General features: G+C 38.9%; 1 protein-coding gene across 1 annotated transcript; it reads left to right on the top strand.

The window, feature by feature from the left end:
- The first annotated feature begins 12,237 nt into the window (after positions 1-12,237).
- LOC124884231 (extracellular calcium-sensing receptor-like) lies at positions 12,238-16,599 on the top strand. Its single transcript, XM_047392021.1, has 8 exons — positions 12,238-12,491; positions 13,055-13,349; positions 13,442-13,731; positions 13,873-14,168; positions 14,846-15,051; positions 15,182-15,403; positions 15,501-15,624; positions 15,701-16,599. Exons 1-8 carry the CDS (start codon positions 12,238-12,240, stop codon positions 16,597-16,599), a joined length of 2,586 nt encoding a protein of 861 aa, XP_047247977.1.
- Positions 16,600-17,866: the final 1,267 nt, after the last annotated feature.

The following is a 17,866-nucleotide window of genomic DNA, read 5'->3' as shown; positions in this document are numbered from 1 at the left end:
AGTATGGAATCGGGGGCCCTTTACTAAGGGCCATCCAGTCTCTGTACAAGCGGAGCAGGAATTTGGTTCGCATTGCCGGCACTAAGTCGGACATGTTCCCAGTGCATGTTGGACTCCGGCAGGGCTGCCCTTTGTCACCGGTCCTGTTCATAACTTTTATGGACAGGATTTCTAGACGCAGCCAAGGGCCGGAGGCGGTCTGGTTTGGGGACCAGTGGATTTCGTCTCTTCTTTTTGCAGATGATGTGGTCCTGCTGGCCCCCTCTAGCAAGACCTACAGCATGTGCTGAGGCGGTTCTCAGCCGAGTGTGAAGCAGCTGGGATGAGGATCAGATCCTCCAAGTCCGAGGCCATGGTTCTTGACCGGAAAAGGGTGGCTTGTCCTCTTCAGGTTGGAGGGGAGTTCCTGCCTCAAGTGGAGGAGTTTTAGCATTTCGGGGTCTTGTTCACAAGTGGGGGAAGAATGAAGCGGGAGATTGACAGACAGATCGGTGAGGCTGCCGCAGTAATGGGGGCGCTGTGCCGGTCCGTTGTGGTGAAGAGAGAGCTGAGCCAAAAAGCAAAGCTCTCGATTTACCGGTCGGTCTACGTTCCTACCCTAATCTATGGACATGAACTTTGGGTCATGACCGAAAGTACAACTCCCGGATACAAGCGGCTGAAATGAGCTTCCTCCGTAGGGTATTGGAGAGGAGAGTCCAAGGGTGGCCGGGCACTCCCTTAGAGATAGGGTGAGCAGCTCAGCCATCCGGGAGGGGCTCGGAGTAGAGCCGCTGCTCCTCCACATCAAGAGGAGCCAGTTGAGGTGGCTCGGGCTTCTATACCGGATGCCTCCTGGACGCCTTCCTTGGGAGGTGTTCCAGGCACGACCCACCGAGAGGAGGCCCAGCGGACGACCCAGGACACACTGGATGGACTGTGTCTCTCGGCTGGCCTGGGAACGCCTTTGGCTCCCCCCAGAGGAGCTGGAGGAGGTGTCTGGGGAGAGAAACATCTGGGCGTCTCTGCTGAGTCTGCTGGCCTAAAGCGGAAGACGACGAGTACGAGTACAAAATAAATGTAGCAGGATTCTTATTTCCCTACCCCGAAAGGATTTTTATTAAACCATGATCTAGCCAAGTTCTAAAAGATTGCATCGTTTGAGGAAAGCACAGCCTTTAGTGGTACCTAAAAAAGAAATGAACAGAATAAAATAAGTGATTGATAAAAATGCTGCAGGGCCAAATCCATTTTGTTGCACATATGTGACCTACATCCGACTTTTTCACAGCAGTCTGAACAGTCGGTATTAAGAAGTAATACTGAAAATTCCGTGTTTCAAGGACTGCGGAGTCCTGTTTAGGTATTTAAACAAAAATACTAAGAAAATTCCATGTTTAAAAAAAGTGTGAATGTGAGAAATGAATGGAGGATTTAAACCACTAGGTTTTGCCTCATACCAAAGCAGAAGGATTGTAAGTGACTAACTTTTGTGGATGCAAAGGCAAGAATTCTCCACTTGAAAGAGTTGAAGTGAGAATTACCACAAAAGGAGATTTTTCTGTCACCCTACTGAGCAGAATAATCCAGCATTTAGAATACCCTAGGTATTTATATACTGGACCAAATAAAAAAAAATAAAAAATGGGAAAAGGGGCGAGTTAAAATAAACTAAAAAATGAATTACAATGCAAAGATTGGAAATTTGTAGAAGCACAGGATCAAATTAAAATATTAAAATTAAAATATTTAGATAAATGGATAACCACATGTCATTATGATGGTCGATTAAACTAGTTAATCTACAACATGCAATAATTAAAAGTACAAAACGTGATTTAAGAAAAATGGAAAAAGAAAGTTAGGATGATGTAGATTATTGGTTAAAAGTAACTAAAAAGAGACAGATGTGATGCAGAAGATAAGAATGGACGTTTTTGTGGAAAGCAGAAAAGGTCGGAGTACTAAGAAGTAATTTTTGATGGACTTGCAAAGTAGAACAGCAGGACAAAAGAAAGTGAGTAAAAAGAGTAGGTGGAAAGTTTTTGTTTTGTACCAAAGATCTGATGAGGTTTGACAGGATTGGATGGGCTAAAATGAGTCCATTTGGTGAATAAATCCATCCCCACCATGGCTATACCTCATGTATGTTTTATTTGTGTTAATTGTTTTTGTTATTGTTTTGAGACGCTGGAGGCTGTTGATACAGCTTGTCACGGAGGTTCATAGCACGACACGTTTTTTTCTGTGTAACCTTAGAAAATATTTTACTCTCTTTAACAGCAGAACAAACAGATTGAGGGGATTAATCGATAGGCTTAGTTAGATACAGACGCAGATCTGACTACGCAGAAATAGCCAGAGTGAAACAAAAAGAGGAAGAGCCTTTTGAAGAATATAGGATTAGACTGACAAAAGTGTTTAAAATACACAGTGGTCTGCAAGAAGATGAAAACGAACAAGCAGCCTATCGACAGCAGTTAAAAAATGCACTACATGCTGGTTCCAGGGATGCAATTAATACCTGGGTAAGGAGACATTTTATAGGGTTCCCCACAGCAAATCTAGAAGACTATGTTAATCATGCCCTCCATGCAGAAAAAGTAATGAAGGATAAAAAAAAAAAACAGAAAAAGATAGCCAGCACCTTTTTTCAGCATGACTAGGACAGAAAACAAGTTAAATTGTTCCTAGTACCTCAGACACCAATGAAAACAAAAAACCAAAAACACAGGGGTAGGATGTCCTTCTAAATTTCCAGGACCTTCTCTCTCTAGATAGCATTAAACCTGAAGTTACCTTACTGGTGAATGGAAAATCAACTACTTTTCTTTGTGATACCGGAGCATGCAGGACTACCTGTAGAGAAACAATCCCAAATTCCAGACCTAGTGATCAGCAATTAACAGTAAGGTCAGCTAGTGGGAAATTGACACAAGTATGTGAGTCTGAACCAGTTTGGATAAGAGATCCCAATGGACAGTCATGTCAGCTATCTATTCTAATGTTCCAAACAAACCACCCCTAGACATAAAGACAGATTTATTAACAGAAGGAAGAAATGTCATTACTCGACTACAAGATCAGATGACACCAGATGATATACATATTCCCTTGTGGTATAAAAATACTCCTGGACCAGATAAAACCTATGAAGAAGCATTAATTAAAGTAACCCCTACAAAAGTCATGGTAACTTATGTTTATGCAGATGGGAACAGTACGTCAGTTGCTGAAGTAGTGTTAGCGGAAGACACTAGGAAGCTCTGCAAAATGTGGACACCTCCACAGATATCTTTATTCAAGGATAAAGAACTCAAGTGGCAGGCCATGAGAAGAATAGTTCAGAGGGGAAAAGATGCCACAGACTGGTTTGCAACAACAATGAATACAGAAATCAGTGCATCCACAGGATTAACTAGGAAGCCATTATTCTGGACAGTGACAGTGCAGGAAGGGATACATTTGCATACAAAGCAACAATGAGAAATATACCTTACTGAACAGGAGGAACAGTTCTTGAATGAAGTCCCTGATAAGTTATGGTCAAAAGACCTTACTGACGTAACGTAGGCTTAGTAAAAGGAGCGTTACCTGTCCAAATCAGGGCAAAAACAGAATACAGGCCCAGTGTAAAACAATACCCTTTGAAACATGATGCACGTGAAGGAATAAAACCAGTAATAAAGGATTTAATAACTGCAGGGGTGATAATAAAATGCGAGGACTCACCATGTAACACCCCCATTTTTCCAGTTAAAAAACAAGCTCCATCAACAGGATGGCGCATGGTACAAGACCCACAGGCAGTTAATAATGCAGTTGTTCAGAGAGCACCGTGTGTTCCTGATCCTTATACATTATTAAATTCCCTAAGACCAGATGCTAGAATATTTACTGTAGTTGATATAAGCAATGCATTTTTCTCTGTACCTATAGATAAAAAGTCAGTTCTGGTTTGCATTCACTTTTGAGGGACAAAGATATACTTATACCAGACTACCTCAAGGCTACTGTGAAAGTCCAACTATATACTCTCAGGTGATGAGTGCAAGCATGGCCTAGTTTGACCCTCCAGGAGGTAGTCAGGTTTTACTATATGTTGACGATGTGCTATTAGCCTCTCCTGATGAGGAGACCTGTAAAAATGATACAATAGCATTATTGAAACATTTAGCAGAAAAGGGACACAAAGTCAGTAAAAACAAACTACAGTTGTGCAAAAATGAGGTTAACTACCTTGGCCACAATCTTAGCGCAGGGGACGCACAATAGTAGAAGAAAGAAAGACTGCAATATTGCAAGTTCCAAAACCAGTAACAAAAAAGCAAATGATATCCTTCCTTGGACTAATTAATTATGGTAGAAACTGGGTGCCAAATTATGCAGAAATAGTGATTCCATTAAACAAACTAATGTATGAGGAAGAGTTGAAAATTATGTTTGAACTGAAATGGAGTGTAGAAGCTGAAGAAGCATTTACCAACATAAAACAAGTTGTAGTTTCCAGTACTGCTTTAGCATTACCAGACTATAGTAAACCCTTTGTTCAGATGGTAGATTGCTAGGGACATTTTATGACTTCAGTTCTGGTTCATACATGGAGATAAAATGAAACCAATAGCCTATTTCTCTTCAAAACTAGATAGTGTTGCGTGTGCGCAACCATATTGTGTGAGAGCTGTAATTGCAGCCTCAATGGCAGTTGAAGTAGTGTTATTTCACCCTTTAACTTTAGGAGTTCCCCATGCAGTTTCAGCATTATTGCTGCAAACAAATATGACCTTTCCATCACCTGCTAGACATTTGTCCTGCATGTCAACCTTACTGTCACAACCACACTTAACTATAGAAAGGTGCATCACTTTAAACTCAGCAACATTGTTACCCACACCTGAAGATGGAATTCAACATGATTGTCAAGAATTAGCAGAAAAAGAAGCAAAAACTAGAAGTGATTTGCAGGATCAACCTTTGGTACAGGGCGAAATAGTTTATGTGGATGGTTCCTCCAGAAAAGATGAGAGGGGGAAGACACAAACAGGATATGCAGTAGTGACGAAACATACAGTGTTAAAAGCGGAACAATTACCTTCAAATTATTCTGCACAGGCTGCAGAGCTAATTGCGCTAACCGAGGCCTGCAAACTATATGCAAATGAGGAAGTAACTATTTATACTGATAGTCAATATGCATTTGCAACAGTGCATACATTTGCTCAATATTGGAAAAATAGAGGCATGGTAACATCTACTGGGAAACCAGTAACGCATGCTGATTTGTTAAAAAACTTACTGAAATCAGTACACCTCCCTGGAAAATTAGCAGTCTGTAAGTGTGCAGCTCACACTTCTGGCACAAATGATATCATAAAAGGGAATGCATTTGCAGATAAGACAGCAAAAGCGGCTGCAGCAGGACAAATTAAAATATTATTTATGGAAAAACAGCATAGTATAGACAATATTGTGTTAAAAGAGAAGCAACAACAAAACCCACCACAGGAGATAGCAATGTGGCAAATCATGGAGCTGCATTAAAAGATGAAATCTATATGTGACCAGATAATAAGCGTATCTTACCAAAAAACCTATACAAATGGGCAGCAGTATTGAGCCATGGTGTTTCACATGTCTCAACGGGAAGAATGGTAGGACAGATACATAAATATTATACAACATATGGATTTAATTCTTATTCAAAAGCTTTTTGTAGAACATGTTTAACATGTGCAAAACACAATCCACAAGGGAATTTAAGACCATGAAGGGGACAATTTCCAAAACCAAGATACCCTTTCCAAACAATTCATATGGATTTTATTGAGTTAAACCACAGTGAAGGGAAAAAGTTCTGTTTAGTCATTATAGATGCATTTTCTATATGGATAGAACTATTCCCAACTAAACATCCAGATTCCTTAACTGTAGCAAAAGCAGTGTAAAGATGTCATTCCCAGATATGGGATTCCAGAGAAACTATATAGTGATAATGGAGCCCATTTTGTAAATCAAATAATAAAGAAAATAGGAATTATGTTTCACATAAATCTGAGAAACCATTGCGCTTACCAACCTCAAAGCGCTGGATTAGTGGAAAGAATGAATGGGACTATAAAGAACCACCTGAAAAAGTGTATTGAAGAGACAGGAAGACCATGGACGCAGTGTCTAGATCTAGTAAAACTATATATAAACATTACAAGTACCTTAGGGCTAACACCCTATGAAACGTTATTTGGAAGACCATACAGATTACCACAGTTCAAAAATCAGTGGGAGTTAGATGAAGAAGCCAACCTAGCTGATTATATGAGGAGTATGTTGGAAAAGCAACAGAAACAAATTCAAACTAATGAGGAATGTTCTATTTCCCTGCAGGAAAACTAACTAGTGGAACCAGGAGACTGGGTGTTAATAAGGAGTGTAAAGAAGAAACACTGGTATTCACCTAAGTGGGAGGGCCGATATCAGGTATTACTAACCACTCCTACAACAGTAAAAATAGCTGAGAGGTCAACTTGGATTCACCTTACACATTGTAAAAAGGTCATTTCGGTTGAAAACTCTGCCAGGGGAAGTGATTTACAGACTGATAATAGGGTGGACCCAGACATTTAGAGGCTGGAGAGACCCGAATTTCTGTGAAGAAAATTAAGACACTGGAAGCACTTAGAGGAGTCAAAATTTCAGCCAAAATGACTCTTAGATGGATAAGCAATGCATTCCGTTGCTGGGCATTTATATTTTTCCTCATTTGATTTTCTTATTTTCTGGTACCTCTGGGAACCAGTCAAGATAAATCAGAATGAAACAACACCTGCTATGAGTCATATGAAACAAGTAGCGTTAAACCAAGGAAGGCAAGATAACCCAACTATGTGTACTAAACAAACTTCTTATACTTATGGCATTCAAGTGTGTGTGAAATCTAATACCACAGCTGTAGTGCTGATCCCACTCATTAGCTTGACCAAACGAGGAAGGAAAGGACAGGATTATAGAAGTTATAAATTGGACTTAATTAATGACAGAAGAGACACCTCATGGTCCACGATGGTAGCTGATGAAGGAAACAATTGGACACCCACAAGTGGGGCACCACTGCTTATGCTAGTCATCAAAAGAAGTTGTTCAGATTCCATAAAGGTGATAATGCAATCCAGGTAACCATTAACCTCACGCATAACTCTATTTCCTCCCGACTACGTTTCATCAGGAGGAAAATGTTGGGGTTTTCTCCTGTGGGCCTGGGTTTCAGGGTCAGACTCAAACTTTGACCTTTTTGTTTGTGAATAAAAACTGAAACAACTCTCTCCCCTAAGACCACAGAGAAGAGAGTAAAAATTATGCTAGGAAACTCAACCGCAGATGACTGGTTCCAAGTTATTACTGGAGTATAGGGAACAAATAATAACTGGTTATTGATGGTAGAGCAAGTGGCTAACATGACTAAAAGAGATTGTGTTGTGTGTATGAGTCCCAGGCCTTTGTTACAAGTAATTCCAGCTGTGATACCACATCCCTGTGTGATTGAAGTAATGAATCAAACCAATCCTAATGAAAAGTGTCAGCACTGGGATTCTATTTTTTCATTAACTACAGCAGATAAGAACAAACCAGTATTCCATAAACGGGTCACCACTGGAAACTACACATGTATAAATATGACAGAGAGGCAACAAATTGGAAAATCTCACTGCAGTATGGTGAACTGCAATTGTAAAAGTAAATAAGTATTTTAAACCAGTCTTGAGAGGAGACATTTGGTGGTGGTGTGGTAACGACAGGTTGTTTGATTGATTACCTTCAAAAGTAACGGGACTCTGTGCTCTAGTTACTTTATTGTTACCAGTTTCAGTATATCCTATGTCAGTAGATGAGGTAACACGTGGACTATCTAGTGTAACCCCACATGACTGGCGTAATAGAAAGTGCAGAGCAGCAGCTTGGCAGACTAAGAAAGACTCTACGTACATAGATGCTATAGATGAAGATAAATTAACTCATCAAGTAGCCACAAGATTTGAATCAAGTATCTGTTGGTGGTGTACAATGAACACAAACGTAGACAGAATCAACTATATTCACTACAATGTTCAAAAACTAAGAAATTGGAAACAAAGCGGGTTTGAAGCTGTCCATGACTAATTGGCTTCAACTTCCCTGATGGCATTCCAGAATAGAATTGCTTTGGACATGTTGCTAGCTGAAAAAGGAGGAGTTTGTGCAATTTTTGGAGAAAAATGCTGCACATTCATACCTCACAACACTGCTGCTAACGGCAGCCAAACTAAAGCCATAGAAGGTTTGAGATCTCTAAATGGCAAAATGAAGGAGCATTGTGGAGTAGACACCTCGATGTGGGACTCCTGGCTGGATGTGTTTGGGAAGTATAAAATTTTTGTTTCATCAGTAATAATTTCCTTTGCTGCAATTTCGACATTGTGTGGATGTTGTTGTATTCCCTGTCTTCGTTCTCTTCTTAACCGTCTCATCACCACAGCTATTTCTACTATGGAAGGCAGAGTTATCCAACTCTATCCGTTACTTAAACATCAGGATGATGAAGATAATGATGATCCGACTGACCACTTTTCTGACCTGTACCCAGATCCATTTCTACGTGATTCTGTGGTTTAAATGTCAGTAAGTGCCTCTGAGTATAATTGTCTTTGTACTCATGAAAAATTATCTTACAGTTAAAAAATCCAAATGAAGTGGCTGTTTAAGTGATATGAGCAAATATAAGATAAACAGTGGGGAAATGTTGGAATAATTGTATGTAGTTTTATCTTATATTTTTCCTATCATCTTATATTTTTCCTTTTCTTTAACTTTACTATTTGATCTTTATAACCTTTCATGCTCTATGTGTGAGTAAGGATGTGTTGAGTTGTTTGCAGTCAAGGATCAAAGGAGGAGCTGGGAAGGAAGAAGTCACAGTTGAGGATGTCATAAAGATGGTGGCTGTTTGTGTTGAACAAAGGACACACTGATCTTAAGATGGGGGAGACTGTGGAAGTGTGCTGTTACGAGATAATGATGTATATGACCTGATTACGTTGCAGCTGTTTATCTCACCCTTCAGAGCAGCAATGTTAATTGTAACTAGGGAACCCCGAAAGATAATAAAAACAGAGGTGCGGACAGATGGTTTTCAGAGCGGTAGGAGATTTGTAACTGAAAGCACATCTGTCCATTCTCCTCGCAGCGAGAAACTAATTATTTGTCTTTCTCTTCTTGTTGTGATGTTATAAGTATTTTAGGTTGTTTGAACCTGACATAACTGTCGTACTGCCTTTTGTAAATGTGTTGGCTCAGAAAGCCAATAGTTTTGAACCTTGGGTCTAGCAACGTGGCCAGTGTCATGACCCTTAAGGACTCAATACTTGCCACATGTTGTTTGACATGCCTCAAACGGTTGTCAGAGAGAAGTCTTTAACTATTCTGCAAACATCTTCCATAGACTGTGTCCATATTTACATGAGAAAACCGGAATTTCAGCCTCCACTCTAATTCATCTCAAGAAGGTTCAGGTCAGGACTCTGTGTAGCTCAGTCAAGTTTCTCCACACCAAACTTTATACATCTGCAGCCATGGAAGCCAGTGGAAGGAACACCAAAATTCATTGATTCATTTGTGTGATGTAAGATCTTTAGCAATATAATGCAGCTGCTACATCACCGATTCAAGTGCGTAAGGTTATTTAACACATATCTTGTACACTAAGGAGGCAGCTGATTCACTTTTTAAAACCAGTAAAAATAAACATAGTTGGGACCCCAGCCATGAAGTGAACATGGACACTTAAATGTACACAGATGCCTGTATGAATCTCTGCACCTTTCAAAATCACACTAACCTATTCCTAACAAAGCACAAAGGGAGGAGGAGTCAGAGCTGCAATCTCTCACCAAAAGGCACGTTTCTCCCTCCGCTAGGTCTCATTCCGGCTGCGACTGTAGTAATGTCCGATACAACGGATTTTCTCTCCGATCCGATACTGAGTAAAATTCAGGCTGATATCGGCGATCCCGATCCAATACTTTGTGCAAATACACCTAATGTGCCTGGTAAATCTAAGAAAACTTTTGCTGTTTTATAACATGGGGTGACTCAAACTGATTAAATAATTAAATACCACAATTGGTCAAAAAGTATTGCCAAAACCTTTGACAATACCTACATTTTGAAATACAGATTTAACAGTTACAGCAAATTAACTTTTCAGTTTTATACTTGGCATACTTAAAATTGGTTACTTTTCAAAATTCATAGTGTCTAGAACAGTCTCTTCCAACTGAGAGTCTTCATGACTATTTGTCACTTATTACATTCTTGTATGAAAAAGTAACAGTTTATTATAAAAAAAAATGTGTTTCAGTTATTAATGCACACATGAACAAGGACACCATTGCACTGACACAAGATGACATATTTGTATTAATAGGCGTAGTCAGTCATTTTCTACTTCCATAGTGGGTCACGGGGAAGCTGGTGCCTATCTCCAGCAGTATATGGGCAGGTCACAGACAGGACAAACAACCATGCACACTCTCAGTCACACTTAAGGGCAATTTAGAGGTACCAATTAACCTAACAGTCATGTTTTTGGACTGTGGGAGGAAGCTGGAGTACCCAGAGAGAACCCACCCATGCAATCTCTATGCAGAAAGACCCCCGACTGGGAGTCAAACCCAAGACCTTCTTGCTGCAAGGCAACAGTGCTGCCATTGCCATGCAGCCGTTAATAGACGTAGTCATTTATTAAATAATCAAATGCTATAATCATTGCACAAGTTTGTCAGTTAAAGCAAATTAGACTGATTGTAACGATACATACATTTTATTGATAAAATGTTATTTTTATCCGTCTTTTCTTGGATTGATTTAATTTTTTTAAATTTCTCTGTATAATTTAATGAAACCTAGTTTATGTAATGCACTTTAAATATTCAATTCTTTAGGTAATCTTACTTGAATCTAGATTTTTTTGACTATGAGATGATCTCAGTGATCCACATATTATTACTCCAAGCTAAACTCGTGCAGCTTTTGCTGGAGCAGGAATTCATTTTGTTACCTATTTCATAACCATAATAATTAATCGGAACAACAGCAACTGTGCGTAGCGCCGCTTGCACTGTTCCACATTTTTTCCTGGTACCTGGATAGGTCTTGCCTGCATAACTGAACCACACATTAGGTACATTGTTCTGGAGAAGGGGTGGATGATTGTTGTTTACAGATGTCCTACAAAACATATGTCCTGCACAAGAGTAATTACAAACCTAAAATAAGTAAAACATTGTCAAAATAGCAGACGTAATGTAAACCTGCTGGACACAAAAAGTAACAACTGAACTGAGCACCCCCTCCGGAACTAATCTTCATCATCCTCATCCTAATCGACATAGCTTTCCGAAGAATAGTCTGTTTCGATGTCATTGGTCTGCTAGATGTCGCCCTAAATTTCCAAACCAGTAATTTTTCTTTTCTGTGCCATTATTAATGATCAATTATTTAGAATTAACACAACATCGGAAGCTAACAAAGCAGAGCGTAAGCTAGTTCCATAAGCCTGTAAATCTACGCAGCCCTAGCGCACCTGATATGCATGCATATGATGTCACTAGAGAAGGTACAAGCTATGCCTTGTTGGAAACAGAAGTGTCTAGTTTGTAATGATACCAGACATGAAAGATTGCTGCAAAAAGAATTGTTGGCTAATTGTTTTGTAAACATTAAAGCCTCCTCTTTTGAGACAATTAGGAAAAAGTCAGTGTCTGACGTGATTTTAGGGCAGAGAAAACAGCGTGTCAGCCGAACCCACCAGTGGGTTTGTCGAGCTTGCTGCAATAAATCTTTAAGGAAAATTATACATTGAAAACTAAACATTTGTGAAAAATAAGAATTTCATCCAATAATATTGATTTGAACAAATTGAATAGATAGACAGACTGCAATGGGCTCGCAACCTGTCCAGGATCCAGGGACCTGCCTCTTGCCCGTAGACCGCAGGAGATAGGCACCAGCTACTCTGTACGGGCAAAGTGGGTATAGAAAACAGATGGATGGATGGAAGGATGGATGGATGGATAGACAGATAGATGTGAACCCACCCTCTTTCTATGCCACAGATGTCTATAAAATGTTAAAACCCCATTTACATTTACACCCATCTAAGAATCTTGAGGGATGGAGATGTGGACTTTCCTTACAGAGCCAAGGTTCATAATTACTTTATTGGAGCTGATGTCACTGGTTCTCTTGGGTGGGTTTGTAAATGTTCTGAAACAGAGGACCGAGCCTGCAGAAGCTTTCACTGTTGCTGGAGTCAGTACTGAGGCTTCATCTTTCAAGTGTACTCTGCTGGGTACACCTCGCATGCCTGCATTTTCAAAGGATGGGGTCTTTATCATTGGAGGTGTTTCCTCCATTCGTTACCAACTTTACACAGTGGTTTATAATTATACCACCAAGCCTGAGCCTCCAAAATGCACAGGGAGGTTAGTAAGTGAAAGGGAAGAAAAGGGATTTTATGTATATGTTTTGTGTTTGCTGTGATGTTTGATAATGGTGGCAAAAAAAAATTAACATTTGTTTATTTTATAAATATTTGTGTTCATAAATACATACATTCTTGCATTACCATGCCCTGATTTTTGACACGTTCATCAATTCATTTAAATAGAATTTATATTTAACTGTTTTAGAATGATAACAATAATGAATTCAGTTTACCTTTAAAATTAAAATGTAAATATTTAAATTTAAATCCTGTTTAAGTTTGGATCCATGTTCTTTGTTTCATTTTTTTTATTTTATTCAATAGCTTTATGCTTAATAGAATGAATGTAATTGAATAGATTTATTATTTTATTATTTTTGGTGTACAGTTGAATTGCATATTATTATATAGTTATTTATTTTCCAACAGCAAACTTTTTTGATTTGTGTGTGGGGTTTTTTGCACAATAAAATGTCTTTTGAATTATATAAGCCTTTTTTTTCAAGATTTTGTTAAACTGTTCCACCTTAATGATTTATTCACCTTTACAATTTTATTCAGCTTTAACGCCCGGGGTCTGCGCTTCTTTCGCACAATGATCTTTGCCATTGAGCAGATAAATAACAGCACAGAGCTGCTGCCTGGCATTAAACTCGGATATCAGATCTATGATTCCTGTGTCTCGGTCCCTGTGTCAGTGGATGTTGCATTTCAGCTATCAAATGGCCAGGATCCTGTGTTTTACAAAGCCAGTAACTGTTCCCAATCTGGAGTGGTGGTGGCTGCTGTGGGAGACTCTGGATCCACTCCATCCATCAGCATGTCACGCATAATGGGATCCTTCAACATCCCTCTGGTGGGTAGTTTAAATTCTGGATCATAAAACTTGTAAGATTTAGTTTACATATGCTAATATTTTCCCTTCTTCTTTTTCTGTTTTTGCTATAGGTGAGCCACTTTGCAACTTGTTCCTGCCTGTCAGATAAACAGCAGTTCCCAACTTTTTTTAGAACAATTCCCAGTGACCAGTTCCAAGCCGACGCGCTGGCTAAGTTGGTTAAACACTTTGGATGGACTTGGATAGGTGCCATCCACTCGGACTCAGAATATGGAAATAATGGAATGGCGTCCTTTCTTGAGGCAGCACTAAAAGAGGGGATCTGTGTGGAGTACACTGAATCCTTCTTTAGAAGCAACCCACGAAGCAAGATTCAAAGAGTTGCAGATGTTATCCGTAGGTTTGTTCATTCAGTTGATTATTTTTTGTAAATTGAAGATAATATTGAAGGTCACCTCAAATTCTGAAAATTGTAAGTTAAATTTGGTTAAATGCTACATATGGTAGTCTGATCAATTAACACTTACTCATGTCGTTTTAGATCAACAGCGGTGGTTGTTGTAGCGTTTACAGCTATTGGAGAAATGAAAGTCTTGTTAGAAGAGCTATCCCGGGATCCACCGCCACCTCGTCAGTGGATAGGAAGCGAGGCCTGGGTTACTGATCCAAACTTGATGAGCTTCAGTTTTTGTGCAGGGGCCATAGGAGTAGCCATTCAGCAATCTATCATCCCAGGTCTGAGAGATTTCCTTCTGGATCTCTCTCTCTCTGAAGTGGCTGCTTCCCCATTGCTTACTGCGTTCTGGGAGGACGCATTCAACTGCAGCTTGATAGAAAGTGAAAAATCTTTTATATGCTATAATATTCAATACAAAAATATTTAAAACAAAGTTTCACTAACATGTTTAAATAGACATTAAAATGCGTTTCTGTAGCATCTCACCAAAAAAACATTTTTGTTAATTTATTATTTTCTCATTCACAAACACCATAGATTTCATTTTTGTTTTATGCTATCTTTGATATATTATGTTTAATAGTTTGTATAAATAATATATTGCCCTTTTCATATGTTTAAGTATTATTTCAATATCTTTCATTTGCTTAGTGAATCGTTAATTATTGTTCCTATTAAATTTTGGCTTTAGGAAATCCAGAAACGTTACTAGAGGATAAAGTATTTATTAAACTGAATACTTTATTAGGAGGTATTTATAGTAGGCAGTAATTTGACAGAAGCCACAATTGTTTTTACCAACCTTTTTTGTTTTTGTTTTATTGTAATTGGACGATATAAAAACAACTTTTATTTTATTTTGCAGAGCTAAATCTACATTTGCTCCAATACAATAGTGCTGTCTATACTTATGAATTCATATATTTCAAACTCACCATTTTCTCTGTAATTTGGTTTTCTTTCTTTCTTTCTTTCTTTCTTTTTTCTTTCATTTAACAGATACAAAAAAAAAACCTGTCACTATCTTTATTAATCTCTCCTATTTATTTGTCTTCAGCTGCTAACACAGACAAGAGAGAGTGTGATGGAACAGAAGATATTACAACCCTTAAAAGCCCGTACACTGAAACATCTCAGTTAAGAGTTACTAACATGATGTACAAGGCTGTTTATGCAATAGCACATGCCATTCATAATGCAGTATGTCAGGAAACAAATACAACCATACACTGTGACAAACATTTCAAACTGGAGCCCAAACAGGTCAGACCACAGATATGAAAACTCAATCCTCAATTTTTCATGAGCCATTAGAAACTGATAACTGCCTTTTAAACATTCATTTTTAAGTTTACTGATTTTCTCTCTTTATGTTGTTTTTTTTACTTTGAAGGTTTTTATTGAATTAAAAAAAGTAAACTTCTCTAAGAATGGCTACCATGTCTCATTCGATGCTAAAGGGGATCCGATGGCTTTTTATGAGCTGGTCAACTGGCAGAAGAGTGAAAGTGGAGTTATTGAACTGGTTACAGTGGGGTACTATGATGCATCGTTGCCCATGGGCCAAGAGTTTCATATCAACAGGAACTTAACCTGGGTGGAAGGTGGTACACAAGTAAGGAGCCTGAGAACAAAATGTAGCAAATGAAGTGTTTGTAAACTGCTTTGTCAAAGCTGCCTTTAAAAACACTCTTTCCTTTTATCTGTTTCAGGTACCGGTGTCAGTTTGCTCTGTGAGTTGTCCTCCAGGAACTCATAAAGTGTTGCAAAAAAGAAAACCCATCTGCTGCTATGATTGTATACCATGTCCTGAAGGGGAGATTAGTAATATGACAGGTATTCAAATCTGTTTTAAATACTATTACATTCTTGAATAGTTATGTATTAGAAACTATTTTTTAAATTCTTTTAGATACTCCTGATTGCTTCCCGTGTTCCAAAGAGTTCTGGCCGAATCCAAAGCGAGATGCTTGTTTCCGCAAACCAGTTGAGTTTCTTTCCTTTAATGAGGTCCTGTCAATCATCTTGGCTGCTTTCTCTGTTAGTGGAGCCTGTTTGGCCATCATTACAGCAGTGGTTTTCTATCATCACAAAACAACTCCAATGGTCAGAGCCAACAACTCTGAGCTGAGCTTCCTGCTTCTCTTCTCTCTGACTCTGTGTTTCTTATGTTCGCTAACATTCATCGGAGCTCCATCTGAATGGTCCTGCATGCTGCGACACACAGCGTTTGGCATCACCTTTGTCCTCTGTATCTCCTGTGTTCTTGGGAAAACAATAGTGGTTTTAATGGCTTTTAAAGCTACACTTCCTGGTAACAATGTCATGAAATGGTTTGGTCCTCCACAGCAAAGAATGACTGTAGTACTTTTTACTTTTATTCAAGTTCTAATATGTACTGCATGGTTGGTTGTGAGCCCTCCCTTTCCAATGAAAAATCTAACCAGCTACAAGGAGAAGATTATACTGGAATGTGCATTAGGCTCTGCTGTTGGCTTCTGGGCTGTGCTCGGCTACATCGGCCTGATGGCTGTTTTTTGCTTTGTGTTAGCTGTTCTAGCTCGGAAATTACCTGATAATTTTAATGAAGCCAAGATGATAACCTTCAGCATGTTGATATTTTGTGCAGTCTGGATCACCTTCATCCCAGCATACATCAGCTCTCCTGGAAAATTTACTGTGGCAGTGGAGATATTTGCCATTCTGGCCTCCAGCTTTGGACTGATGCTGTGTATATTTGCTCCAAAGTGCTTCATCATTTTGTTTCAGCCAGAGAAGAACACCAAGAAATATTTGATGAACAAAAACTGATGGCAAATTATTAGTAGATTGGTTGCTTAATTACAGACTTAGTTGGTTTTTGTAGTATTTGTTATTTTAAAACTTTTAAGATGCATAACTTCTCAGACTTGTGAGATTTCATTCTGACAAAAACCTCAGTTAAATAGAAACTCATGGAAAGAAATAGACACATATCCTCTAGTCACGTCAGAACTCGCAATGTCAACATCACATTATGCACAACATCTACAATTTTCATGCACACACGAGTGTATTCTTTGTTCTGTTTTTGAGTCAAAAATTGTATCCCATAACCTACTATTAGGTCAGCTTGACATTTTGTTTAGGATCCAGCCACAATTTGAGCTAAGGGCAAATGTTTCAGCAGCCAAATTGTTCACATCATGAAGTAAATCATATTAAATCATTCAGAGTATTGCCTTGGAGGCCATTTCTTGGTTTCTTTCCTCACAAAATTCAACTTGAGGCCAGTATCAGTGTCCATAGACTGACAAATACCACCATAATAAATAAATTATCAATGACAAGTTCCATTGACTGACAAAGGAAAATTAATTAACACAAATTTCATAACTGCAATAAAACCACAACAAAAAAAGTGCAGCACATTGTAGTATTGGTGTCTTAATGTATGCATGCTATCCAACAAACAGTAAACAATGATGATCATCTGAGATCTCGCGAGAGCTGTGCGTAAGCAATATAGCGGTATATTGGTAAACAAACAAACACAAGAATCTCAAGCCAAACATAGAAACGTTTAAAATACTAACCACTGTCTCATATTTTCCCAATAAAACAAACTGGATGAGGAAACCTTGGACAGCCTGGAGAGCTACATGGACCAATGTTTTGAAAACATCATAATGGAGAAACCACAAAAAGCTGCACCCATGACCACACCAACATCAAAGCGCACCTGTTTTGGGTGCTCAGCCAGCACCTCCATTATCTCTCCTGAGAAAAGCTACGCTGATGTCCTGGGCCCTCATGTACGAAATTGTGCGCAGTTTTCATATTAAAAGTTTGCGGTAGGGAGAAATTCTAAAACTTGCTGCGCACAAAAAAATTCAAATGTACAAAACTGTGCGTAGACATGTCACCGCACACGTAGCCTTCATACATCCCAACTTGCGGAGGATTTGACGTAGCGGCACATGGCACTTGGACCGCCCGGTCACCGCCCCTAAATACATATGCAAAGTAGTATAGAACAAATTTGTTAGTAGTAGAGAACTTTGGGTCATGACTGAAAGAACAAGATCCCAGATACAAG

Source organism: Girardinichthys multiradiatus, chromosome 18 (assembly GCF_021462225.1).
Source record: "Girardinichthys multiradiatus isolate DD_20200921_A chromosome 18, DD_fGirMul_XY1, whole genome shotgun sequence".
NCBI lineage: Eukaryota > Metazoa > Chordata > Actinopteri > Cyprinodontiformes > Goodeidae > Girardinichthys > Girardinichthys multiradiatus.
This window is presented reverse-complemented; position numbering and strand designations above follow the sequence as displayed.

What these genes read in the sequence shown, in the direction of transcription:
- LOC124884231 (XM_047392021.1), top strand. Translation starts at nt 12,238, where the DNA reads ATGTCACTGGTTCTCTTGGGTGGGTTTGTAAATGTTCTGAAACAGAGG. An exon ending in GATCCTTCAACATCCCTCTG is followed by an intron (nt 13,350 to 13,441) that starts GTGGGTAGTTTA and finishes TTTTTGCTATAG; the next exon opens with GTGAGCCACTTTGCAACTTG. An exon ending in TCAAACTGGAGCCCAAACAG is followed by an intron (nt 15,052 to 15,181) that starts GTCAGACCACAG and finishes TTTACTTTGAAG; the next exon opens with GTTTTTATTGAATTAAAAAA.